The following is a 27,753-nucleotide window of genomic DNA, read 5'->3' as shown; positions in this document are numbered from 1 at the left end:
CTGATTTCATTAGTTTACCCTATCTTGTCTATGTCCAACTCAACTAGATATATTTTTGTGTTCAAGTACATAAAATAACATAATTTATTAAATGAAATTGAATTGAATTTTCTTTATTGTCATTGATAACAACGTAGTAAACATTGTATGTGACGAAATTAGACATGGCACTTTAGGGTAAACCTGTAATAAAGCGGAAAAATGATAAAAGACAGGAAAGAATATTGACTATTTAGTGCTTAAAAGACTGGTCAAAGTTTTATCAATAGAGCAATTTTTGTGAATGAAAAAGAATAGAGCATCATACTGTTACAATAGTGCAATGAGAAGAAGTGCAATAACATTTATTGTCAAAAAACAACAACAAAATAAGTGACAAGTTTCGTTCAATATCATTTAGCAGCAACAAAAAAAAGAAAAAAATAACAATTTAAGTCTTGAGATATGTTTTTAAAGTTTTGTGCGCTCGTTTAGGGAGGTTATGGCTCTGGAGAAGAAACTGTTTCGGAGCCTGTTTGTCCTTGTTTTGTGGGACCTGTCGAACCCCCCAGAGGGGAACAGGTCAAAGAGGTAGTGGCTGGGCTGGGAAAGAGTGTTTTGTATTGTTAATGGCTCTGGTACGATATCGCAAGCCAGTAATGTCCTCTAGAATGGGCAGAGAGCAGACAATGATGTTTGGGCTGAGTTGATTGCTTTTCGCAAAAAAAATGTTTTTTTCCCCCAATATTTGTTTTCTGAAAAAATAAACACGTTGGTGACTCCTTGTATACTGTGATCGGGGATATATGATATTTTAATGGTTGGTAAAATACAACTTTAAGGCTTTAACTCTTGCTTTAAAGCAACTCAAAACACTTTAACGTTGAAAGCCCTTAATTAAAATATATTCTGAGCTGATTCCAATGTCAGCCAATAAAAATCAAAGAATAATTTGAAAATTTGAACTCTTCCACAGCGGTAAACTGGTGTCTCCTAAATGGAAAAACTTCAAAGGTCTAAAGCTACTCTGGAGGGACAAGATCCGACTCAACAACGCTATCTGGAGGGCCTGGTATATGCAGTGTAAGAATTCAATGCCTTCTTTCTACCAATGCAGTGGTCACTTTATTTTTAAATGTCTTAATTCTTTTTTTTTTTCTTTTCGAGAGATTGTTCGAGAAGTTTAGTCTTCTGGGGGGAGTTTAGAAAGTAGAGATGTTGCTTGTCGGGAGTGAGAAAAAAAAAAGATAAGGCAGCACACTCAACACTTTTACTTGCCTCTTCGATACCTCCCCTTTCTTATGTTCTTGGAATGTTCCAGCAGTTGTTGTTCCCAGGAAATTCCGGATATGCTGTTTTCCAGCTAACCTTGAATTTATTCAGTATTTACCTTATGAATAAAAAGATGAATTATAACAATCTACTGTTAAGGACTCTTATTTTTGTTTTCCTAGCAATTTTTTGGCAAGGCAAAGGCAAGGAATACCCACTGCATTCAGGCACAGTCCTTCTTCCTACCCAAAAAATTAGCTGATATCAACATGTTTAACTTATTCAATGATAGACGTTTCTCTCAAAGGCAGGGATCAGAATTTTCCGCGGATCCGCGGATTTCCGCTGTTTTTGAACCCCAAAGGCATTCCGACTTTTTCACTTTTTCTCTTGCATAGCAAACAAATTCAAAATCCGACTGTCTCACTCTTTCCTTTATTGCTCTGGCGCACCCTGGCGGCCGTTAGAAAAATTGGCCGCCAGCTGCAGGGACTGAACTGCATTTGAACTTATTGCCTTATTCCTGGACCCTGGCTATTTCAGCTGAAAATGAAAATCTCCATTCTGATCCCTGCAAAGGGCAATAGCCAGTGCCAGCCAATTTGGGGATTTGAGATACTTCTAATATCTAGACAAGGCTTTTCAGAAACACAAGGGCACTTTGCCTGGAAAATAACATATTAATGCATGAACAATGCAAGAACTCTGTGAGGTTTTTAGTGCCCGGTGTTTCCGGTGACATGATGGCACAATATCCGTCACCGTGGCAATCACATTCCTGCGGATGTTCACAAAACGTTATCCCTCTCTGCCCCGACGATAAAGGGAATTCATCATCTTTTTAAAAAGAAAAACGCTCTAAGCATTAGCTGTATGTACTTATCCATATATTCGCTACTCCGACCACACTGGTTCACGACACTCATACTCACCATATGGGGTCGTCTGCACACTTTATTGCTGGATACAGGAAGACTAGGAAGTGGGAGCTCCCTTGATGGGTGGATAAAGAGCTGATCAAAGCCACTCCTGCCATTAAATGGTAATTTTTTTATACTGAAATCATTCCCATAGGCTTGATACTTACGAATAAGCTGCGCCTAACACTTTATAATACTTTTTAAAGTAAACTAAAAAAAGTTTACGTTTCTGCATTCAGGCACAGTCCTTCTGAAAACCTATTTAAATATTATAGCACTGAATGAGTTAAATGTCAAGGGGAATGCATGACAATGCACGGGACCATCCAACCTTACTTTTTGGAATGCTTAAGTTGAGTCTGTATCACCCGCAGATGTGGAAAGACGACAAAATCCTGTCTGTCATTTTGTGACACCTTTGGACGGAAACATTGACTTAGAGGCGCATCGTTCTTCAGAGGTAAAGTTCCAGATAAACGGATCTGTAAATCTAATGACTTCATATTATGTCCATTGTCCTTATTTTGACTCTCAGATGATCACCACGGAGGGCAAATGCTGGAAAAGGAGGATTGAAATTGTCATCAGAGAGTATCACAAGTGGAGGACGTACTTCAAAAAAAGAGTTGAGTTTGTGTTCCTCTAAGGTCTTTATGGGCGATAGAGCACTTTGTGCTTAAATGCTTTGTACTTCAGTTGCAGAAGCACAAGGACGACGACCTGTCGAGTTTGCTCAAGGTATCCAGAGTTTGAAAAAATTAGCACTCACGCATGCAGCCTGTCACCTTAATCTCAATAGAGAAAAACGTTTGGATACTTTAAATCAGGGGGTCACCAACCTCTTTGAAGCTAAGCGCTACTTTTCATCACATTTCTGAATTTGTGTTTCTCAACTCGTCTGACTCGAGGACCCCCATTATTCCGCCCTATGACAAGCTGCGACCCAAATCAATACTCAATTTGTTGCATTTTAATGAAATTTTGCATGCAATGAAAAAGAATGAATTGTAAAACTGCAATTTATTTATATTACTAAGAGCAGGGGCTGAAAGAGAACCTATTTTGTCATTAGTGGCGGCTATTTTATTCCCGTTCTTTCCGGCTAAAATGAACAGCACAAGTGCGGCGGCGATCCAATGTCCCTGCTTAACTATCGCTGCAAGCGTGGGAATGTTTAAATGGGGGGAGGGAAGGCTACTTGGTAGAGTTTCTGATATTTGGGGGGGGGGTTCCCATTACCCATTATAAACAGACTACAGTATGCTCAACATGTGTAAACAAACTTCCCTGGTCGTTTACTTTGGTGTGAAATAGCGAGCGTCAACTCATATTTGCAGGGAATTATAACAATCTCCTGTTAAGGACTTTTTGTTCTCCCACTGAAAACAGGCCCACAATTCACTTTTGGGTCCCGACCCACCAGTTTAGGAACACTGTCTTAAATAACAACTTATAACAACTTAAATATGTTTTTACTAGATCGTTACTATGTTATTATTTTTTGTAGCCAAGTTTTAAGTATTATATCTGCCCTGTAAAAGGGCACTCCCCCTAGGTTTAAATCATCCAAACAGGTAATTTTGTTTACTTTCTCACTCACAAAAGAAATTATTTTTCACTTGTTATATTCTGCTTTACACTGGCTATTTAAAGCACACACACCCCTGTTCAACTAACAATTCAGACCAATAACTTTTAAATGCCTTTTTTCATCTGGTTATGTATTTTTGTGTCGTTAAATACAACTACATCAACACAATCAGGAGAGACTTTATATATATGTATATATATATATATGTATATATATATAATATACAATGTTTGTTAAATGATTATGACTGTTTATTCCGTTTCTTTTTTTAGGAGTAATAGTGATTCAAAGCAGGATTAGGACTGACTGCTTTAGAATTTCAGGTCAATTTACAGACTTGAGCGGTTTTGTTTTCCCCGTCGACAAAAATACCGTAGATATTCGTGTATAACCCGCGCTTATGTTAACGGGCACCCCCGATTTTTAATTAAAAATCAGCATAAAATTTTATTTAATTTTTTTTCAGCTCAAACTAAGCTTTGTAAGTGAACAATTTTGTTGAATATGTGCAGCCATGATTAAAATCATTATTTGACCATGTAAACTATGAACACGATACCAACATAGAATTTACAATGAACTATATTAATTTGATGTCCTTCAAAGTCTGACACATTAGCAGATACACCAAAGACTTGTTTCTCTCGTCATGCACTTTTGCGTTCTTCTATATAATTCAGGAGGACTTTCTCATTTCTCCAACATTTGTCTCTGGTACTGTGAAGACAATTATATTCATAATTAAATAAAATCGAATGCCTTTTTTTTTGTTATCTATATCACTGGTGGTCTAGGGGTTAGGATTTGGTGCTCTCCCGCTGCGACACAAATTTGATTCCCATTACATCCAATGTTTTGCGATCATAACCAGCGATATTTTTAGATTGATTGATCACTGCACAAATACGGTAATCCTGAATCCTTGATATGCAGCACGGTTGATGAGTGGTTAGCGCGTCCGCCGCACATCTCAGAGATCATGAGATCAAAACATCCCGTGTGGAGTTTGCATGTTCTCCCCGTGCTTGCGCGGGTTCCCCCGGGCACATTCTAGAAACATGAATGTCAGGTTAATTGGTCAGTTAGAATTATCCCTAGGTGTGAATGAGCGAGTGAGTTGTCTGTCCCTGTGTGCCCTGCGACTGGCTGGTAAACAGTTCAGGGTGTCCCCTTCCCACTGCCCGAAGATGGCTGGGATGGGCTCCAGTACCCCCGCAACCCTACTGAGGATAAGCGGTGCAGATAATGGATGGATAGGTAAATCCTTGATTTACTTTCTAGATAAATAAACAAAACGTGTTATACACGGACAAACGAGGTAAGATCAGGAATGAGGTTCCCATCGTAAGTTTACTAATTCAAGTAGTTTTGAAGACAAATAAAAACTCAAATCCGATATGGATGTTCATCTAAATGTAAGAATTTAAAAAAGTCAGGTATGTGTACGCTATTTGTTTTTGGGTTTTTTTTTTTTGTACACGTGTGTGCATGTAATTGTCCCTTCCTCTTGTTAGCGGCTCTGGACCCTGCATGCTCATGTAATTAACTTGCTTGGTGCTTGCATTTGTAACACTTAAAGGGGCCCAAGGAGCAGTTAGCGCTGTTTGGGGAAGTGGCTCCAGACATGCTCCGTGCTTGCTTTTATCAGGATGAAGAGTGCGAGGCCCCTGTGCCTATGGAGCTGGAGAGCCTCTTCGATATGGAGGTGCTGATGTCCGAGGTGGCTGACACGCTTTTCTCCACTTTGGTGTCGCACCAGACCACGGCTTTTTCTGTCCCCAAAGAAAACAGTAAGTAAAACTGTAATTGAAGAATTTATCTTAAATAGGTTAAAACAAGGAAAAACGTTTTTATTAGTCCTACATTAAATGTTCTATGAAACGATATGTACATTTGGACTGCAATTTTAAACGCTGAACTTACTAGTCACCTTATAAATATTAGTCATGTGTACATGTGTGTTTGTATGTATTCACACTGTAAAAAAACACTTAGGTTATTGCTCTTATGAATTTGATCAAACTTTTTCGGTTATTTTGTCCTATAACACTAAATATTTAATATGAAAAAATTACCTATAATTGGGTCAAAACGAGTTAAGCATGCTATTAGTCCACTAAAGCTTACACTGCAAAAACACTTTGGTTAAAAAGGAAACCAAAAAATTGGGTTATTACTCTGGTGAATTTGATCAAACATTTTTTGGGGGGTTTCAAACAAACTTGTTATTATTTTTTATTGTCGTAAGCATCAATTTGTCAAAATAACGGAAATGCGAACATCGACCCAAAGAAGGCACAATTTTGGGAGGTTCAAAAACGAAATTACTCGTTTTCTTTTTTTTAATTAATGTATGTATTTGTTGGCCTCGAGAGGGATGGGCGCCACCAGGCTATACTTGTCCAAGACACAACATAGGAAATGGTGCCCCTACGATGTTAGTGGTTAAGGGATCCAACCAATAATGTAGTTAATTATTTATCAAAGCTGTTTTTAGAATGCACAAAGTAAACGCGACAAAACATTTATAATTTGATGTTGCTCTGAATTTGAATTTTTCTTGGACTCAAACTACAAATGAGAGTTTCAGACTCCTAATTCATGCTGTAAGTCAGTAAGATATTAATAAAGTTTTTTCCCAATTTAATTTCCAATCCCATTTAGGGTTTTATAAGTGTTTCATATTTGGCTTTGAGCATGACTTGAATCTCCATTAGGGTTCCAAAGGTGGTCCTAGGTGTCACTTTGTTAGCTGTGGTACCATAATAACGCAATGTTAACAAAATATTTTTTTGCCTTTCACAGCACATGCGGTGAATGCTGACATGATCCAACCGGGCCTCATGCAGTTGCAGCCCAACTTGGACTTATCTTTTGATCCATTGCAAGGTAGTGGCTGAAAGAGGACGAATTGTTTGCTTTCACCTCTCTTTTCTTTTAGGGAACGGCCTTCATGGTTTACACCCATCAGTGTAGTAAAGAACCAAAGAGATCAGAAGGATTAAAGCACTGTTCTCTATTGAAAATGTGAAAAAGGTCTTATGTTGTCCTATGGCGTGTTGCTAATGTATGAATAAATGCAGGTTTGCACACACCCTCACGAACACACACCAATTGTGCACTCTTACAAGAATCATGCACTCGTAACTCCTCTTGACATTAGTTTAACCTTTAACCTAGTAACCCAGAGTAGATGATGATTTGTTTTTATTTTTTATTTTTATTTTACTAACCACTTGCTAACATAGACTGTTGTTTCCAGACTTATTTCACAGCTTCCGTCCGCCCAACCTCCTCCCCGTTTCCCTCACCGCACCATCAGTCACCACACTGCCCAGCAGCAACTCTCAATCTCAGGTAAACATGGAGCGCAGCCCCTTTAACGCACCACCTCCACCGCGAGCAGGACATGTAAGACTTTAGATAGCCCCCGCCTTTTTTCATGCCTCTTTTTCTGTCCTTTACAAGTAGACACCAAGCCACGTAACATAGTAATTGTACTAAACCGTTTAATGGCTCACCACCGGCAGCTCGATTTACCTAGTCGCATCATTTGAAATGGATATCAATCAGTATTTAATCGTACATGTGGTGTGTGCACACTAGCTATGATTAGGTGGTCTTTCTTGCTGTAATGTTATTAATGAAATACCAAGTTCCTCAACACAATTGCCTCTTCAGTATCCTAAGATTAGAATAGTTATAGGCTTAATTTCTTTCATTATGCACGCCTGTATAAGTCCATATTTAAAAAGCAAATCTTTTACTGCCCCCTTGTGGCCTGAAACCCAACTAAATGATCAGCACACTGCACTTTGGGCGTAAGCGTAATAAATATGTTTTTACCTAATAATTTATTTAAATCTGTTGTTTGAAAGTAATTATATTGATTGCAAGATTTTTCTCTCAATAACCTCTATTTAAATTCAAATCATTATATATATATATATATATATATATATATATATATATATATATATAGTCCTTAATCACTAACAGCCTTAAAGGGCTGCACAGACAACCATTACAACATCCCCTGATCTGAACTGTATGTGAAGGCAAGGAAAAACAAAAAACCTCTACACGATGAATACTGTATTAAAAAAACTATAAAATATAACTGTCTTAAGCATGCATTTAATCAGTTCAAATGAGGTTACAGCGCAGATCATTCCACAGCACCGGGGCTTGAATTGTTAGAATCACTAGTAGACCCACATTTTCTGGGGGAAAAAAAAAAAAAAAAAACACTTGGAATTTTGATTTCCCCATATGTTATGCCACAGCATGAATTTTTGGTGTGTATTTTATTTTGAGTATTTAATAGGTTTGATTGATAATTGTGGGGTGAATTCTGAGCTTGTTTATAGCAATCACAAGTCAAATGTAGAATTTAACATTTGTTATGTTGCCAGGGCCAGTTATTATCGTCCATGGAACTTGCGGACGGCCACATCCCATCTACAATAACCAACGAAACCTGCGCCAGTACCATTGCGGACAACTACTTGTCTCTGTATCCAGACCTTAACAACGCTGCCACTGTGCCCTCTCAAGACTCTTTGGTGTCCCAGTGCCTCCCTGGGCCGGTGGAGCCTTTGGTCACCGGCACTTTGGACCTCACAACAGCCTTGGGCGATACTGCTGTAATTGCACCCACTTCCGTGCCAGCCGCTGGTTCCACTTGTCAAACTACCCAACCGCCTCAACCCCGACGTGCGTCCATAGTTCGGCTGTTGCCCGCCACCCCTGTGGTTCCAACAGCACTACCTCACACCTTCGCCTGCCCTCGATACCCCCAGCTGAATAAAGCCAACAAAAAGCGAGACTTGAAGAAGATTACCCCAGCCAACATGGTTGCTCCCCAGCAGCTCTTCATCACTGGTCTGGATACAAGGTTTTAAATCTCATTGTCCTACTGTAAATCCAACTCAGTGCAGTTTCTCACTGTCTCAGGCGTCATCCCAACAATGAAAACGGATGTGAATTCATCTCCCGGTGTGCTGATCACTCATTGTGGCGTGGTATGTCTAAGTTTACTTGCGTACAATGTATGAGCGAGTAGAGGGTGCTACTTATTAGTGCTTACTTTTTGTCCAGTCATGTAAAAACAGAACAAGTTATTTGTAAATGCAGAATCAAAAAATATTTGTCTTAAGTATGTTATACTAATATAGTCACTTACACACAGGGTTTGTTTAGATGCTTGAAAAGTATTTGGATTTTGGTCTAAGTTCTTGTAAATGCTTGAAATTATTGATAGATTTCTTAACCAGTCTGCCCAAAAATGACGCTGACACTGTTCTGTGGTGGCTTCACTTTGCCATTGTAATTTGTGTTCCCACGCGATTAACGGCAGCTGGTATTGATTTGTATGGCATTGTCCTATCAAGCTCTATTGCCCCTACAGGTCACGGCCAAGAGGAAAGATGCATGCTACAACTAAATACAGCACTATGAAATGTGTATTAGTGCAAGGATTACGTATCACTTATAAACATTTAATATGGGCAATATAAAAAGAATTATGGTTGTATTTCCAATTGTTTAATAGAAAGAAACTGTCATTTTTCCCAACATCTGTTAGGGGAGAGATTTTTCTCTAAAATATTTACACACGTTGGATTCAAATCCACAAATATATTTTGTGCACAATTACTCATGATCTAGAAATCATATGTTTTGATAAATGCACATGCAAGAAAAAACAATCTTATATGTAAATAGCAGATATATTTCCTTATTTAATGGTACTTGAGAAACTAGAAAATTTTATTTCAAAGTCCTTAAAATGTGTTTGATATTGGCCATGAGGAAAGTGCATTAACCTTTTAAAATTACCTAGTAGCATTATGGATTAAAAAAATGATTTGAAAAAAATAAAAGCTTTTCATTTATTTATAGTAATCTGTAATTAGCGTTTAACATCCGGTTGTTTATCTAACTAGCTAGCCGCTGCATAACTTTAATGCAAGCAAACCGTCCAAACAGAGATTTGCTCATCCATTGAGAATGATCAGTAACCCGATTAAGACTTGCTAAATATTGTACTATAAAAATACAGTAGTGAGATTTCTGAGGTTTTCAAACCTAAAATGTGTCATATTTAGTGCCATCTAGTGATAAATTAATAGAATGCAATCATTTGGGGACTGGAGTACTATTTGTGTCTCAGACAAACCACATGTTGCAATTCTACATCTCATCTCCATTTGTTTACAGTGAGCTATCTGTGTGGTGAGCTTGTGCTAGCTCGATCTTGATTTTTGGAGTGGCTAAAATCCTATTTGAGCATTGGGGTGGTGTCAGTTACTCACATCTTTGTGTAAATCATGGATAAATGTTGTACACATGATCACTCTGCTTAATTGCTGTCTTTTCTTGCACATTAGGCTAGTGGATTCTCTGTGCTACCTAAAACCCAGAAGCCTCCTCAGTGCATTGTCCCTTTGGAGAAGTCGTTTTCCTCTGGCCACAGAAGCCAAGAGCCCCCCTCTGTTGTCGGTGAGAGTTTGTAGTGACTTGGTCATACCCAATCACATAAGCATTTCCTGCATTGTCTTTTTCCATCCTTTCTTTAGTTTCAGGTCAACCAAGCTCAGGACAAGGGTCCCCTTGTTCTTTAGATCAAGTTCCAAGTCCGCAGTCGCTGATCAGCAGCAGCACAAATCCTCAGGTATGACAAAATGAATGCACTATTTATTATTTCCCCAGCAAATGAGGCAGAATAGAATTTTATCTAAATCTTTTAGATGCATCACGTGTTCTTGTTTCCCCCAATATTTGTTTTAAATAAAAACAGCTTTAGCTTCTGTTATATCAGGAAATTGTAGGTAATTTCAGTTGTACCACTCATTAGAAAATCCTTTTCAGTATTTTATCTACACCCGTCTTCACCGTGATTTGGAAAATACTGGTTGGGCTGCAAACATTTTTCAAAGAATGAGAGTGGAAAATGTTAATGTCAGGTGTTAAAATTTATACATGTGTCTAGGTATTGTGAAATTCCGTTACCGTACCAGGAATTTTTCTTTGTTCGCTTCCTCTAACATTTCAAGTCCCTATCACTCTTAAAATACAATGTTTGGTCAGGGAACACTCAAAATGGGCTTTTTATTATTATTATTATTTGAAACTTTAATGTTTGTTTAGTATACCATATTTAGCAATTGTGGGATTTTCAAACTATTCAATCTTTAAAGATATTTGACCGCTTTTTGTAATATTTATTGCATGTTGGGATTTTTGTCTATTACTGTTTTATTTTAAAGTTATTTATACCCACTGGGGGTGAACGAACTTTAGCAAAACGTGGGGTACACCCAAAACTAGTTGCAAACTAATCATAGGCCTCATAAACCTTCACACTTAAGCAAGACAATAAATAAACCCGCATCCTTTAAAACATGTTGCTAATCTCCAAATATTCTGTTTTTATTTGTATTTCAGATGTTTGCATTTTCCTGCCATTTTTTTCCTGATAAACCCTTACGTTCTTATTCTGTTTCATTTTGGCACCCTGTAGATTTTTAGAAAAGCAGGTAGTTCACATTATGTGTTTACATGCATGCCCAGGCACCACGGAATACACTAACAGTTTTCACAAATCCACAATAAGTTCAACGTTGATGCATAACAGAAAACTGCTTTTGTGTGTGTTTATAGATTCCGAGGAGAGCTCACATTGCCGAGCAGAAGAGACGATCACATATCAACAGCTGCTTCAAAACGCTCTGCAGCCTGGTTCCTACCCTCAACTCCCAAGCCAATGTGTGTATAGTTACAATTTGTGGTTACAGTATATGGATTGTTAAATGCCACATTTTCTTCCTTATTGATATGAGCCTTGTTCTATTTCGGTCTGGTCTCATTATCACATTGTTTCAGTTCAGTTCACCAGAATAACTAGAGCAGGGGCTCACAAACTTTTTGGAAGCTGGGAGCTAGATTAGCGGAAAAGGCTACCAGTTTGTTATGTATTTCTGAATTAACTTGGCATGTTATTAATATGCTGTTACTATGTTATTATGTTACCATGTTATTAGAAGTAAGTTTATAATGGGCTCGGTTAACCGCTAAAACATCTGTCCTCAAGTGCATTCGGGTGTTCTTATTGGGCTACTTGCCCGTGGGCATCATGTTGGTGACACTGAATTAGAGAAAGAAATTAAAACTGCCTACAGAGACCAAAAGTAACATGGCTGCCAACACATTTTAAATATTCTAACAGGAAGTCTGTCTATTTCATGTGGACAGTGACCCAAACACACTGTCATTGACTTAAGAGTAAAAGTTTTAGTGTGGCTATGACTGAGACCTGATTCCCAATTCTTGTGCATAAAATCTAGAAGAAGTCAGAGGTGCTGACATAGATTTAATGTTTTGGAGCTTTTAGGCTTATGTTTACTTAAACTAGTTCACGATTAATAACCTGCTGTAGGGTCAATCCACAATAACTGAACCACAAGGTAGCAAGGAGGACATATAATAGAAATTTGCCTATACTGTACATCCTTCTCTTGTCATTCTGCAGGGTTGGTACATGTGCTTGAAATCTTTGCAAATGCTTAAATCTTAAATTGTTTTCAAGGTTTGAAAAGTGCTTGAATTTTGGGTGAAGTGCTTTTAAATGCCTGAAATTGTTGCCAATTTTCTCAACAAGTCTGCTTTAACCCTATAGGGCCCTGCGTTGCTATATGGCAACATAAAAATTACCACCCCCCCCAAATATTTCCTAGTGGGTTTTTTTTCTAAAGACCATGTTTACATTTTCAATGGATCCTGTTGTACCTGCCCAGATTGTCATTGGACAAAGGTTGCGTTTATAAGTCAAGCCCTCTGGCCCTGAAGTCACAAACCTTGCAAAACGTCCGAACCTCAACTTGCCTTTGAATCTTTGGACTAGATTTCTCATATTCAGGTAAGTGAAAAGCTTTAAAAAATGTTATTATTACAATGTCTAGTGCATGAATATATTTAGTTTTCATCAAATAGATTCATCAAATGTTATTTTTAGCCTATTATGTAAATATTGCCATATGGCGTCATTGAGCTTTTGTGGTAGTCAAAATGTTCGAAGTAGAGAATGGAATGACCAGACGAGTGGAATGCCCTAATGCTGCGATTTGAATAGTTCAGGTAGGGAAGATGTATGCAACTGTTGGAATGTAGGGTATGCAAATAGGATTGATACATTGGTATGTTAACTTCATGTTTTACTGCTTCTGTTTTAGAATGCCACGAGCAGAGTGAGGTCATCAATTCAGTATGCGGGACGTGATTTCTGCCCTTCAAGATGGTTACAGTGACTTTGAGATTGGAATAGACAGTGATGATAGTCATGAGAATGCCTTTTTGTTTGAAGTATTTCAATACATATTTTGGTTTGTAATATTTTTGACTTGTATCTTTATGAAAGGAACAGGAAGTGGTGCCCCTACAACCCAAGTGATTAAGGGATCAGTAAACTGTGAATCTTTGTATTTTGTATTTTTTTTATGTATATCAACTGATTCTGTTCTAATTAGGTGAACAAAATAACAAAGAGAGTATGCCCATCCTCCGGTGATGGGAGTAAGAAGCCATCCAAGAAGCCATTTGCACAACCTAGGTCCTTGTGGACAACCTCCATTAGATGTCCACAAGGACCCAATGGCACATTTCCCACTGAAAACAAATAAAGGACGCGGCAGGCATTGTGATAAAGGGTACACCAGCCTGCAGTGTAGCAAATGCAATGTTTGCCTTTACCTCACAAAGAAAAATAACTGTTTTCTGAACTAATACTTAAAATAAGTTTTTCATTTTGCTTTTGTATTTGTTTTTTTGACTAATAAATGACTCATCCATAAAAAATGTGATATAATGTGTGGTTACTATTCATGTTATATATTATACTGTTATGGGGCCAAGTAGGCAATCAACCATGCAAATAAACACTTGGTTGTTCTTTATATTTGTTAAGACAAAGTGAGCACAGGTACAGAAATCTTACTCACCTCAAATCCTAATGATGCCCAATTTATTTAAACACTATTTCATTTCTGCGTCAGAGGTCTCCTACAAGGATATCTGAAAGGTTAAAAAATGTTTGCAAGTGATTTTCTATATATGGTCATTACAGAGTTAAAATGACGTTGACACTTTTTTCTGGTGGCTTGGCTTTGCCATTGCATTTCTTCCCACGTGATTAGCGGCACCTCATCATTTTGTATGACATTATCCTATGAAGCGTCTTCCCCCCTACGGGACTGGTGCAAACTACACCTCAACAAGGCACTTTGAAATGTGTATTAGTGCAATAATTAATTATGGACATTTATTATGAACCATGCAAAAAAAGCACTTCTCAGTGGTGAATTATAATGGGAAGAACTTCCTGCAACTAAAAATTTAAGCTGCATATTACTGACATCTATTTTGGGAGGAATTTGTTTAAAAAACAAATATCTTCACTATTTGCTCAAAATCGAATAATCGTATGTCTTGCACACGCAAGGTTAAAAATCGCATTTGTAAATCGCAGATATGTTTGTGGCTTTGCAAAATACATGATCAATAGCCAGTTTTTTCCTTAGATTTGTGGCTTTGCAAGATAGATGAACCCCATCCGATTTTTATCTTTTAATAGTACTGGATAAATTTGCATTGAAAATCCTTAAAAAGTGTTTTGGTCATAAAAGGTGTATGAACCCTGAGAATAATTGAACCAAGAATAAGCAAGGAAAACATTGAATGCAAAATTGCCTAAACATCCTTCTCTTGTTCTTTCATTTAACAAATAGAACATTTTACTTGATCTTTAGTTTATATTGACTTCAAAGGGCAAAGGTTATTCCATTTGTTATAAGTGTGACTGTGAACTTGCTTTCCACAGATCATTATTGCAGTCAAAATGCAAAAAACTGTGGAATACATTGAGAAGCTGAAACAAGAAAGAGAGTTAATGCAAGAAGACATCAGAAGGTTGCAAGAGGAGATCACCAGCCTCAAAGCTTCTATTAAGTAATCAGTTTATTCAAACCGCAAACTCATTGAATTGTTGTCGCCGACAGTCACGGCTCAAGTTTTAATTTTTGTCCGTCAACCGCAGCCTTTGTCACGACCAGATGCCGGCTACGGGGGCGCAGGTCACGCAACAACGCTTTGACCACATGCAGCACAAGTTCACGGAGTACGTCAAGCTGCGTTCCCGGCAGGACTGGAAGTTCTGGATTGTATCCTCTTTGTGCCTGATGTTTTCAGCCTGAGAGCGTACCAGTCAGGTTGCATCAGTCCATAATTAAGATGTTCCTTTTGCATGCGAGGGGGAAATTTACTGCGGTAGGAAAGAATCCTTCAGTGGAACGAACGATTATATATCATTGGCTGGCTTTTGTGTCGGCCACCGCAGAATAGCTTCTTTAGATTCATTTGAAAGTAGTTGAAAGCTTGGAAATTAGTAGGGATTGGTTGTAGATTAATGATTGTCAACCTTGTTTATAGAGATGTACTCCTTTTAAACAGGATTGGGAGGTTTACTTTAAAAATGTTATGCGATACAGCTACTAAATACCTGTTTAAAAATGTAATCACTTACGTAACCGAAATACCATAATATTGCAGTACTGTAACCTGATTACTTTAGATTACTTTTGGATTACTACAATACCAAATGTGCTAATAAAAGACAAAATAAAAATACCGGTAATGTAAATCCTATTACTCAACTTTGTTTCAGATACATGAGCAATGTAACCTTGAAAAAGAATTGAAGGAAACCAAGGTCATGTATTTGATTGTGGTCTTACAAAAAAGTGCTTAAATATGAACCATTTAATATAGTTTATTAAGCAAAAATACAACTTTCTCTTTCGCATGGCAGACAAAATATCCCGTTTTAGTTCACATTCATAGGACATTAAGAACCCAATATTGTTTTCAACACAGTGATCTCTTTCTAGATTTCCCACAAACTTAGGGATGTCTCTGTGTCCAAGTTTTAAGATTTACTTGTTTTAAGTGGGGATGCCAAACTTCTTGAAAATATTCATATTTACTATGCTAAGTAAAACTTTCTCACAACATAACAATAACAGTGATTAAATAGTGGATTCTGAACAACAGTTAACTGCAAAATACGAAGAGAAGGTAATCATCAAGTCTTCCTTAAAGTATCACTTGGTTGCAAACGTGCCAAAATACTCACGAAACTGCAGGCTTGCCCCAATTAGACAAAATGAGTGCTTCGTGTAGAAGAAATAAAATACAGACAAAAAGAAAGGTGACCCTGCAACACTGTCTGATAAACTTGCAGTGGTGCATATGGTGGCCAGCCATACAGTCTGTGCAACAGATATGGCCAGTACATTTTTTGTGTAAACCTAATCTCTTTGTTTCTCTCGTGTCAGTAATTGAAATGATAATAAACACAATTCATCTATCGCCACAATATAAGAAATATTGTTTTGATTAAAATTGTAATCCCGCAAAATAATCCTTATTTTAATTGTAACTGTCAAGTCATGTTTATTTGTATAGCCCTTAATGTATTCCGTTACTCCCTAAACCAGCTTTTAAAATAATATTTCAGTCAATACAACTAACTAGTGCAAAGTTTTTTTTTATAATTTAATCATAACATTTAGAAATATATGTTGTCTAATTTATTAAACTTGATTTCTATGGTGAAATTCCTTTAGCTTTTTGTTAATAAAATTACAGGACTGTTACAAAAATTTTGATATTTTGTGTTGAAGTTCTTAATTTTTTGTAATTCAAATAAGAAAAGTGGATGAATGACAAATCAGCTGAACTATTGCATTTCTTTTATTGTTTTGATATTATGAGGAAAACTTAAATATCCCATTTCAAAATATTAGAAAGTAAAAGTATACTAGTAGGTTGTATGCCAGAATTGGCTATATTAAAATAATAAAAGGCTTGCAATATTTCTAAAGATTTGCATTGAATTCAAAATGTATGACTGTTTATTTTTTGATTGCATTTCAAAAACGAATGACCCTTTTCACAATATTCAGATTTTCTAAGACTGTTTTGTCTCTGTAAAAAACACACTTATAACTAAAAGAGGTCTACTCCAAAAGTCGAAAATAAAAATAAGAAACTTTAGGTAAAATGTCGTTTTTTACAAGATAAAATGTTTTGTTATAGGGCAGCACGGCGGGGCAGTGGTTAGCGCGTGTGCGGCGCAGTTCTGAGGTCATGAGATCGAACCGCCTGTGTGGGGTTTGCATGTTCCCCCTGTGCTTGCGTGGGTTTCCTCCGGGCACTCTGGTTTCCTCCCACATTCCAAAAACATGTATGTTAGGTTAAATGGCCGGTCCAAATTGTCCCTGGGTGTGAATGAGCGAATGAGTTGTCTTTCTCTGTGTGCCCTGCGATTGGCTGGCAACCAGTTCAGGGTGTCCGAAGATAGCTGGGATGGGCTCCAGCACCCCTGTGACTCTACTGAGGATAAGCGGTGCAGATAATGGATGGATGGAAAAATAGTAATAATAATTTTGCTTGTTTTTACTTTGTTGGTTAACTTGTCATCCAGTGGCAAAATCAGCTCATTATATCAATTTTAAGTACTTAAGAGCAAAAAACAAGTTGAAATACAGTAATATAAGAACAATAATACTATAAGTTATCTAAATATAGAATTATCTAAATATAGAATGTGGGGGTGCAGTGTATGTGTAAAATTAAAATCTTCATCATGCATCCTTCCTAGTAGTCAGAATAAACTGAGTTATATTTAAAATAAATCGAAAATCTGAATATAAAATTCATATTATGTACAGTAGTTTAATTCTCCTGAAATGCTTACATAATTTAGTTAGAGTTGCTTTTAATTAATTAAAAAATTAATACTTTTCCAAAATGTATTTAAAACATAAGGTACCCCCCGGAGAATAACTAGAATAGCTATTTTAGACTGGACAGGTGTGCAAAAGATAGCACGGCGGTGCAGTGGTTAGCGCGTGTGCGGCACAGTTCTGAGGTCATGGGTTCAAATCCAGCTACCAACCTTTCTGTGCGGAGTTTGCATGTTCTCCCCGTGCATGCATGGGTTTCCTCCGGGCACTTTGGTTTTCTCCCACATTACAAAAACATGCATGTCAGGTTGATTGGCCGGTCAAAATTGTCCCTGGGTGTGAATGAGCGAGCGAATTGTCTGTCCCTGTGTGCCCTGCGACTGGCTGGCAACCAGTTCAGGGTGTCCCCTGCCCACTGCTCGAAGATGGCTGGGATGGGCTCCAGCACCCCTGCGACCCTACTGAGGATAAACGGTGCAGATAATGGATGGATGGAGGTGTGCAAAAGGTGGAATTCTGCAAGACAAATAACTTCCGTATTATTTATTTTTTGGGGAGGTGTTCCACCACTCTCATGCCTATTAAAACACATTGAAAATTATTCTTAGCACTAGTCATTCTCCCATTGTCTACAATCAATGAACTGTGAAATAACATTGCTTAGTTTACTGTAAACCTGACACATAGAACAAAAGACAAGCAAGTATTTCATCTATAAATACCAAATGTGTAATCAAATCAGAACATTTGGTCTGAAAACGTGAAAAATTGTTCAAACAATGATACTTAGACATGCACATGCACATTAAGTGTGCATGTGCAGTTGAAGTTGGAAGACTGTCGAGTGTGCAATAAAAATTTTGATATGTTAAAAAAAAAATGGAACACACACAATGCCAGGGGTTTCTCTCAAATGGGAAGAGCAAATGCCAGCTAATTTTTGCCATTTTGACTTATTTTTGACGGCCTACAGAAAATATTGTTATGTAACTATATAACCATTGGACATATCAAAACAAAGCTTTAACCCTCATCTTTCATTAAAAAAGGTCGTGTAGTTAACAACATTAAACAAGTTTTTTTTGAAAATACTTGTTTCCAAGAAAACTGGTGAGAAAAACAGCTTGTTGTCTAATTTTGATTGATTTTTCATACTGTAAAATTTTGATTTTTCATACTTTAATAATTTACAGTTACTTCATACTTACTGATGAGCTGCGGCAAAAGCTTTAAAATAGTTTTTAAAATAAAGCAAACAATAAAAACATTTTTATGTTAATGCAAAGAGTACATGCTTTTAAATATTTTATTTAATTATTCACAATCATTGATTGACTTCTGGAAAGAGAAATCAATCATTTTTAAAATTCTTTCAAAAATTGGGCAAAGTAAAATGCACAGTTGCATAGTTTTTATAGCTATAAACTTGTCACCAAATGGCTGCTTTTGGAAACGCCTAGACCTACTCTTAGAAAAAGGTGTAAAATACAATGTTTAGTTTTTCGCATTGTGATCAAATTTGACAGGGTGCCAGGTAATGCTTCAAGCTATTGTTTCTCTTGTTTTCCAGCTAAGAGGCCCATGCTACACTCATCTGCAGGCATTTGAATCGAAAAAAAAATCAGGCGAGAATAACACCTTTTATTTCTGTGTGTTATACTCTCAGATTACTCAATGTTGGTAGCACTTGGTGATTTTGTTTGGGACAAAACGTCATAGTCTTACCTTTCAAAATAAACCAAAACTGTCCATATTCACCAAAAGGTTCAAGAATAGCATTCAATTGACTTGAGGTACTTCTTGGATTGGGATTTTGGGCCAATCGTACAGGAACGTTGAGGGATTATAGAGAGCCGCTTTTAGCCGAAACCAGCCTTGACATCACTCGACCTCCAGTTCAGTGTCATCATAAAGCCCCTCTTCGAATCTTTCAACAAGATGGTGTCCACCTCCAGTGGGACCGAGCTCTGCAAGACCACACTGGAGTGGTTGGAACGCCACTGCTCCCTGGTGGCCCTAAGGCCCAGTAAGTCACAGTGGTCGAAAACCACCGGGTCTAAGGTCATCCGGTACCAGGCCGCGCAGAAAGAAAAATAAGTTGGCTTATTTTTTTCTAGTATCGTCTGAATTTGTTTATTATATGCTTTGGTTCATGTTTTGTTTTTAGAAAATTTTACTACTTTTTTATTTTTTTCAGTTTTTCTGAATATTTTTTTGGTCCTCTTCCCCCCCAAAAAATTTTCGGTTTGTTAAAAAAAAAAAATCAGGTTTTCGAATTGTATTGTTATTGTTTTTTCAATTATTGTTTTTTGGGGAAATACTTTTTTTCCGTTTTTCAAAGAAAATGTTTTTCTGTTTTACAAAAAATACATTTTCATTTTCCTACAATATATTTTTTAAATTATTTCTTTTAATTATTATTTTTACTTTTTGTAACTTAACTTTTTTTCTGTTTTTCAAAATGTATTTTGTTTGTTTGGTTTTTTTTTTTGAAATATTGTCTTTTTTGGGTCATTTTGTACTGTTTTTTTGTTGTTGTTGTTGTTTTTTTTAATTTTTTTACTTTTTCAAAAACAAATCTGTTGGATTTTCCCCTTTTCCAGATCTCTTTCATGTTTTCTTCCAAAATCTTTTGTCTTTTTTGGTGGAATCTGCTTTTGTATTTTTCTTTTCTTTTTTTTTTTAACATATTTTTCCAGTTTTTCAAAATACTTTTCTAAAAAAAAAAAAAACTGAATTCTTTCTTTGAAAAAAAATCAATTTGTTAGGCTATTCTCATTCTATGCAACATGTTTACCTATACATATATTAGCACCTCCAAATTAAAACCATATTTTAATTTTAAAATGAACGTTATATGTGCACATTTGTCTCCCAAAAAATGATGCGGATTAAAGGAAGGCATTTTTGCCAAATAGCCAACCCTAAATCGCAATCTAATTCACAATAAATAATCCTTTTTGTTTGTTTAGGATAGATTATTTAAAGAAACTATTACACGTATGTTTAAAGCTATTCTCAAACAATTATCATTAAATCAATTAAAGATAATGATGACATTGAATGTGGCTAAGACTCGCCAATGTTTACGCTGGCAGAAATTCAGCCGCATGTGGGTGACTGCCCACGTTCTGTACGTGCCCCAGAGCCACAAAAATGTTTTTGCGGTCACCGTGTACCTGAACAAAAAGCGTGAGAAAACTGCCGCATTTGACTTCTTATCAAAAGCAATTTCCATGCTTCACAGATAGATTCCAAAATTTTAAGATAGTTAGCATTTTCTTTACCTATTTGCATTTGCAGGTGTCATTTTCTGTAATGACAAATGATTTCTACAGAAGCTGTTTCCCGTTTTAGCTCGAGGGAGGGGAGAAATCATTATAGATTTTGGCTATTTTTAGAAGTCAGGCGTGCCTCAGGAGAGGAAAGTTTACAAAAAAAAGCACACAAAAAATGCGCCGTCAGTGAGCAAGGACGTGCTTTTGGCAAGACGTCAAATGTGTTAAGTCATTTGGAAAGGCACAAGGCCAAGTCCAATCAACGTCAGTGACAAGCTCATCTTTTTTGTCCACGTGTTGTTATTGTATTTAGTTGAATTGTTTCTGTAGGTTGGGTAGATAAGTGTTTTAAACTACGGTAAGTATTTTCAGGGTTTTTTTTTTGTTTGTTTACTTTTCGCCTGAAATTTTTGTTGTTTTGCTGAGAGAAAAAAAGATGAATTGATTAGATTTGTTTGGATCTGTTGATACAGTCTCGGCAATACATTTTTTTTCTGTCTTATATGCATCTAAAAATATACATTCAGTCAAGTCATGTTTATTTGGATAGCCCTTTATCACAGCAAGTCTGAAAGGGCTGCACAGACCACAGACTAGTTTGACACAGGTTTGTGGTTACATAAGCTTTCTAGGTCAAGGTCGGGTCGTTTAAGTGTAAGTTTAATAAAAGCAGACTTAAAAGCCGCTGGAACAACACCCGAAGAGAGTGATATGTTTATAATATTTAGAACTGAAGGTCCCCAAAAAGACCTTAAATCAGGCAAGTAGTCTGTTTAGCCGTACTCGCCACCTCTTTCAGATTATCAAGTGACAGATCACTAAATCGGGAAAAAAAATCCCTTGACAGCCACATGTCATATTAAATTAATATTTTTTTATTAATAGATCATTTAATCAAATAGATCTAAAAGCAATCAGGATTGAGGTAAAGTATTATATTATGCTCTTTTAAAATACTGTATTTGTTAATATGCGTCAAAAAAGTTTTTTTTTTCTTCTTAACTCTCGATAAATATTTTGATAAATAAATAAAAACATGATTCCAAAAAATTGCAAATAGAGAAAATTCGAGCCATTTTTTCTTGCCCTCATGTAGGTTTTAGATCTGGGGATGGTGTAATAATAGTCTCTAGTCTTGGCCTGGAGAGGGATTGGCTCCACCAGCTATACTTGCCAAAGACACACCACAGGAAATGGTGCCCCTAAGACCCGTGTGGTAAAGGGATCCAATTTGTGTTAGTCATTGGTCTGCGCAGCTCTTAAGACTTGTTGTGATTAAGGGCTTAACAAATAGAGTTGACTTGACATGACATCTACATAAATTTTGCGGTGCACATTTATGCTTTACAAAAAACACTTATAACACTTATAAAGGCATGCATTTCAGGTGGATTGGCCGGTCCAAATTGTCCCTAGGTGAATGAGCGAGCGAGTTGTCTGTCCCTGTGTGCCCTGTGACTATCTGGCAACCAGTTCAGGGTGTCCCCTGCCCACTGCCCGATGATTGCTGGGATGGGCTCCAGCACCCCCACGACCCTACTGAGGATAAGCGGTGCAGCTAATGAGATGAGAAGAGACTTATAAAGAGGCCAAGTGGCATCAAAACAACAGAATTCATTTGCAATACTTTTGCATCCCTTTTGTTCGAATGCAAGGAAAAAAAAGCTGATGGGCCCTATTTTTCCCCGTAATTTTTGATAAATTTATAGACTTAGCTTTTTTTTGTTTTACTTTTTTCTTTTTTTCTTTTCTGGCAACTATTTTGGACTATTTTAACCCTACTTCGAATAATTACAACCTGGTACTAACATTATAAAAACATACCAACTTAAAAAATTAAACTATGTAGTATTTTAAAAATTAATTTAAAACTGGTAACCTTAAGTCGGTGAACTTTGTTCTAAAAAAGTTGTGCCCAGCTTGAAAAAAACCAACCGACACCAAGTAGTGTGCTAGGTTTGGATGGCATAGAGGTGGTATGAAACAAATCAGGCTGCAAAAAAAATGGTTTTCTGCAGAGGTATATTTCTACTTTTTTAAATTCGTTTCAATACCAGAGTTTTACTTATAATTTTCAGATTTTAAATACAAAAGTTCAACTGAAAGTAATCCTGTTACTACCTTAGCATTGTTACTAGTAATGTAGAGGTTAAAGTTTCTCATGTCATAAACAGGTGGAATGTTCATATAAGCAAGGCATAAGACTAAAGTATTGGTTGTAGGGTTATTTTCAATTTAATTGTGGTCTCATTGGTTAAGTTTTAGTTATTTACATCAATGAAGTGTCTGTGAATCACTGCATACACTTTAATTCTTTTTAGAATATCAAGTCATGTGGTTGGGTGGGCGTCTAGAAAGACCATCTGCATCCTGATTTTGTTTTCCTTGCTTTGTATTGGCGTAGGGGTAAACATGAAATAGTAAGTAGGATTCTGATATGTATGTTTTTGTGTATCTCCCAGTCTGTTTTCCGCACTGAACAAAGTTCCCTTACAAACTATATGCTATTACCGTGCAGTTACAGTGTTCATATGTGTAATATGTTTCTGTGTAATAAGTGAAATGTGTGTTTGTTTTTCTTCAGTGGTGAGCAGCAGCCTTTGCCATCTGAGCACCAGCACGTCCATCCTCAGCGACCCTTCACGATTGCCCGAAGAAGCCATCCAGGCCCTGAGGTACGCTGATGTGACGCCTCATTCTCAGGTCAGCTGATCGTCATGATGATCATCATTATCTTCCTCAATTAGTCTTCCTCTACCTGGACCCCCCATTTTTTGTTCCGAACTCCAACTTGGTGGAGTTTTTGTTTTTTGGGGGCCTGGCGCATATGGAAACCATCTTTTCTACCACCAAATACAAGAGGCTAAGTCCTTTCAGCGCAATCAGGGCAGGAGTTGACAAACAATTGAAATGACCTGCATCACAACTTAGGCTTGGTTTCACCAAGTTCAATTCCCTGTCTTCTTTCTTTCTGATGCGCCCTCGATGTTTTGATTCTGTGTTTTCACAACGTGCGGCACTGTTTTCTAAACTTCCCAAACACGGTAAACTAGACTCAGCACAATAAAGAAGATGCACCAGTTTTTAGGTTGTGTGCACGTGCGCTTGCCCACAAAAATAAAGCCTTGTGGCTTTCCATTGTCATCTTTGGCACAAAGATGTTTTGGGGGTAAAAAAATGTATTTGAGTGAATGAAACGGAAAACAACAAGTTGCCGTGAGTCATGATGAACAATGTCAAAAATGAGATTATTTTTATTCCCGTCTGGCTTGATGCCAGAATGCAGCTTTTTCTTTTCACACCGTTGCTGTCCTTCAAGTTTTCCTTCCCTGGACAATTTGTGGAGGGCTAAGAAGTACAGCCCTCATAGGGAGCTTCACTGAAGAGTAACAAAAGAAAAAACTTTGATTGTTTACCTTTCTTTTAATGAGATGCTAACAAAAAGTATTTGCCTGCTTATGAAATGTTTTCTCTTTGCATTGCTTGCTTGTTTTTTAAGAATATAATAATAATAATAAAACCGGTGTACTGTAATCCTTCGTTTATTATGATTAATGGGTACAAGAAGAGCTGTCACGCATGACACAAATTTGCCCACTTGGCCGCAGCTCTCAACAGTAGTCGACTGGGGATAATGGATCGAAACCATAATGGTGCATTTTTATTTCAGGCGGGCCAGGACGGACCGCCTCTCAAAAAAAGTGCCTTCCGACAGGCCTAGCTCACAACAATGTGGAATTTGGGATAATTGATCGTGGCTGCACAAGTTAAATTTAGGCGGAAATACAATAATGGCAGCAAAAGAGCCATTAGACCAAAAAGGTGCGGACATGACAGCAAAAGGAACCACCAAACCCATCAAAAATGCGCTTCCTGGATTACAACTGCACAAGTTTATTTAACTTTTGGTGAATAGAACAGCAAAAAAGGACCACTAATCCCAACAATAATGTGCTCTACCAGCCCCTGTTCGCAGCAATATGCGATCAGCGATAATAGATCACAAATGCACGAGTGCAGTTCACTTTCGGTGTACAGAACGGCATAAAAAGAGCCGCCAGGCCCCACAGAAATGCGCCTTGCCATTGCCAGCTTGCAGCAATAAGCGATAGGGAAGAATAGATAGCAGAATAATTTTCAACCCGCGATGAACGAAGGCCTCAAAGTAGCGAGGGATTACAGTAGTGTTGTATTCCGTGCCTCTCTATACTTGTTTAATAATTTTCAAAGTTGTAAATTGTACAAAAAACGTTTTAGAAAGAGGCAAATACTTTTTCGCTGCTCTGCATGTTTACCTAATGGATGAATTTTCTCGCTTTTATTTTTGTTTTTCTGTGTGCAGTGGTTTGAGTCTCAGGGCATCGCTGGTGAACGGGTAAACATTACATTGTCAACGTGTCACAAAACGCAGCGTCATGTTTTCAGACCTCCATTTTTCATTCTTTGACGTACCACACTACAAAATATGAAAATCTTACTAATATGAAAGAAAATTGTGCTTTTTTTTGAACATGATAGTCCTCGCTTTAAGATCATTTAATTTATTTCTGCTAAATTAAGAAACTCATTTAAAATAAGCAAATCTATTTTATCAAGCACACGGTACATTTTTAAAAATAAAAGTAAAAAAATCCACCATCTGCTATATCAGAAAAATGTGCTCTTTTTAAGTAGTCCAAAGAAAAATAACTCAAAACCTGAAAAAATAAATCTTATGCCAATAAAAAGTGTGCTTGTTTTTAAATGTATTGGCTTAGATTGAAGCTATTTCAATTATTTCCCTACTATAATAAGAGGTTATACTTAAAATAAGCAAAGTTTTCCCAATTTCCTGCATTTTGAGTTACAAAATATTCATTCCTATAATATTTAAAGGGGCAAAATAATCTACCTTCAGCTAGATCAGGGGGAAAAAAATCATATTTTGACCATTTTTTTCAAGGAAAAATAACTAAAAACAAAAATTCATATACTCAAAATGTTTTGCCAATGGGGTAAAAAATATGGTATAATATTTATTTTCTATAAAATATTTCTCAAAAAAGCTAAATCTACATTCTCTTTGACCAGGCAATTTTGCTTATTTTCTTATTCTCTAAAATATCTTAAAAGAGGAAAAACTTAATACTTAATTTTTTGTAGTGTTGCCTGAAATATCAGATTCTGTTTTTTTGGTTGCAAATAGTAATGTGATACTTGTGCCTGAACAAATTTTCAGTTGACTAAACCAAAAATTTAATTTTTTTCTTGTGTCATCTAACTTTTGATTACCAAAGATTCATTTTGATGGTGAAATGCACGGTCGCGTCTCGCTTTGTATAGATAAAAATAAATACTGGTATTTTCATGAGTTTTATTTCTATTTCTATTACAAAACCAGGTTTTCTTTAACAAAAGTTTTTGATGGCAAAATACAGTAGACCACCAGGATACGACATTAATCTGTTTTTATTTGAAGATCGGAAAGTAAAATAGGCCTTATAGTGGGGGACAAGCCGATCGTTGTCGGAAACCGCAAAAATCACCCTTCCGAGGTGGTCAGGGTAGAGTGCATGCTGAGCACTTCAGCCCCGGGGTTTTCGTTGTCGGAGACGGCCAAAATCACCCCACAAATTAAACGTGAAAATTCGAAATATTGTCGGCCTCGGTCGCTCATATCAAGTTAAATTGTCGAGTTTCGGCTGGTTTGGAGTTTTATACACCCGCGTGCCGACCCGAGCTTACCTCTAGTGTGAGCCTAGCCTTGATAACGATACACCGCATAGTTTTAATTTTATACGTTGTGGGAGAAATACAGTATAAAAGCGCGGCAAAACATCTTATTCCACACTGTAAAGTGAAAACGTTGCAAGCCGGTGACGCCTTATCTCAGGGTTCTGTACATTGTCATATTTCGTTTTCCTAAATGAATCACTTCTTTTTTTGTTTTACCCTCTTCAATAACGTTGTTTCGCTCCATCAGATTGCTGTATTTTGTTTCTAAACTCATGGCTAACAAAATGCGATGTCAAGTATGACATTGCAAATCTTTTGGATGACAAAATTCATTGTGAAGGTTTCATTGTCCCGATTCCAACCTCAGGTTCAACGACTCAATCAATTTGTTTAGCGATGACTTGTTTTTTGCTTAATTGCCATGACTCTAAACGTGTTCTGCAATGCCGTGATATTGTTACACAAGTCGACTGTTACACAGGGCCTTCGTTTTCCACTCAAACGCCAAGGACGCATGTGCACACCCCCTTTTTTCTCGCCCCTTTTTTTTGTCTTTTCTCCACTTCTCTTCTTCCGTCGAGAAAAAGATTTCCCCCTCAGACTTCCTGATTGTCTTCGTGCGACAACATGCCTTTAACATAAGCAAATGGATGCTTGACTCGTTACATAAAAAATCTATATGATGTCATGAATGCTAAATCACATTGACGCCTTGTGTTTTGACCAATGTATTGCTGTTAAAAGTGTTATTTGTGTGTGTTCTTTTAGTAAAAAAGTCAACTCTTAAAGTGATAGTTCACAAATCGTTGAATTTAGTTTTTTCATTTTGAAGCTCATTTCTGCAACACATTTCAAACAATTATTTATATGTATTTTAAAGATACAGTGCCTAGCGTCAGTATTACACCCCCAAGAAACTTTAGTCTTTTTGCCAAATTTTAGGCTTTAAACTTAAGGCTAAAAATATATTCTAAGAATTAATTGCCACTTTTTATCCTCCAAAAACGTGCAATTAGAACCATACACAGGGTAGGATATCGAGACCATACTAATATTTTATTCCTGCAGTCCAAATTATTTAAATTAGATGATTTAGTCAAATTTTTCACTGTATAACTGCTATTTAAGGTCAACAAAAACATAGTTCCAGAAAACATCTATAAATTATTCATTCGGAAAGAGGGAAATTATGATTT

At 36.9% G+C, this 27,753-nt stretch overlaps 1 protein-coding gene across 3 annotated transcripts in view; it reads left to right on the top strand.

Annotated features, from left to right (window-relative positions):
* mlxip (MLX interacting protein) overlaps positions 1-27,368 on the top strand; it is a 33,410-nt gene extending 6,042 nt beyond the window's left edge. Inside the window, exons 2-17 of one of the 3 annotated variants that reach the window (XM_088336502.1) lie at positions 956-1,062; positions 2,546-2,631; positions 2,707-2,796; positions 2,868-2,909; positions 5,411-5,552; positions 6,568-6,651; positions 7,025-7,119; positions 8,178-8,646; positions 8,719-8,786; positions 10,155-10,266; positions 10,344-10,438; positions 11,428-11,532; positions 14,639-14,766; positions 14,855-14,978; positions 19,461-19,590; positions 23,427-27,368. In XM_088336502.1, coding sequence (XP_088192628.1) covers positions 956-1,062; positions 2,546-2,631; positions 2,707-2,796; positions 2,868-2,909; positions 5,411-5,552; positions 6,568-6,651; positions 7,025-7,119; positions 8,178-8,646; positions 8,719-8,786; positions 10,155-10,266; positions 10,344-10,438; positions 11,428-11,532; positions 14,639-14,766; positions 14,855-14,978; positions 19,461-19,590; positions 23,427-23,554 — 2,005 coding nt within the window. In that variant the 3' untranslated portion in view covers positions 23,555-27,368. Of the gene's footprint in view, positions 1-955; positions 1,063-2,545; positions 2,632-2,706; positions 2,797-2,867; positions 2,910-5,341; positions 5,553-6,567; positions 6,652-7,024; positions 7,120-8,177; positions 8,647-8,718; positions 8,787-10,154; positions 10,267-10,343; positions 10,439-11,427; positions 11,533-12,560; positions 12,683-12,995; positions 14,602-14,638; positions 14,767-14,854; positions 14,979-19,460; positions 19,591-23,426 lie in introns of those variants that run through there. The other 2 variants (XM_088336501.1, XR_015850544.1) reach the window with 2 other exon arrangements.
* Positions 27,369-27,753: the final 385 nt, after the last annotated feature.

This window comes from Urocampus carinirostris, chromosome 5 (assembly GCF_059441175.1).
Source record: "Urocampus carinirostris isolate Australia breed hairy pipefish chromosome 5, RoL_Ucar_1.0, whole genome shotgun sequence".
NCBI classification, from domain to species: domain Eukaryota; kingdom Metazoa; phylum Chordata; class Actinopteri; order Syngnathiformes; family Syngnathidae; genus Urocampus; species Urocampus carinirostris.
The sequence above is the reverse complement of the archived record's forward strand: the minus strand, read 5'-3'. Positions and strand labels throughout refer to the sequence as shown.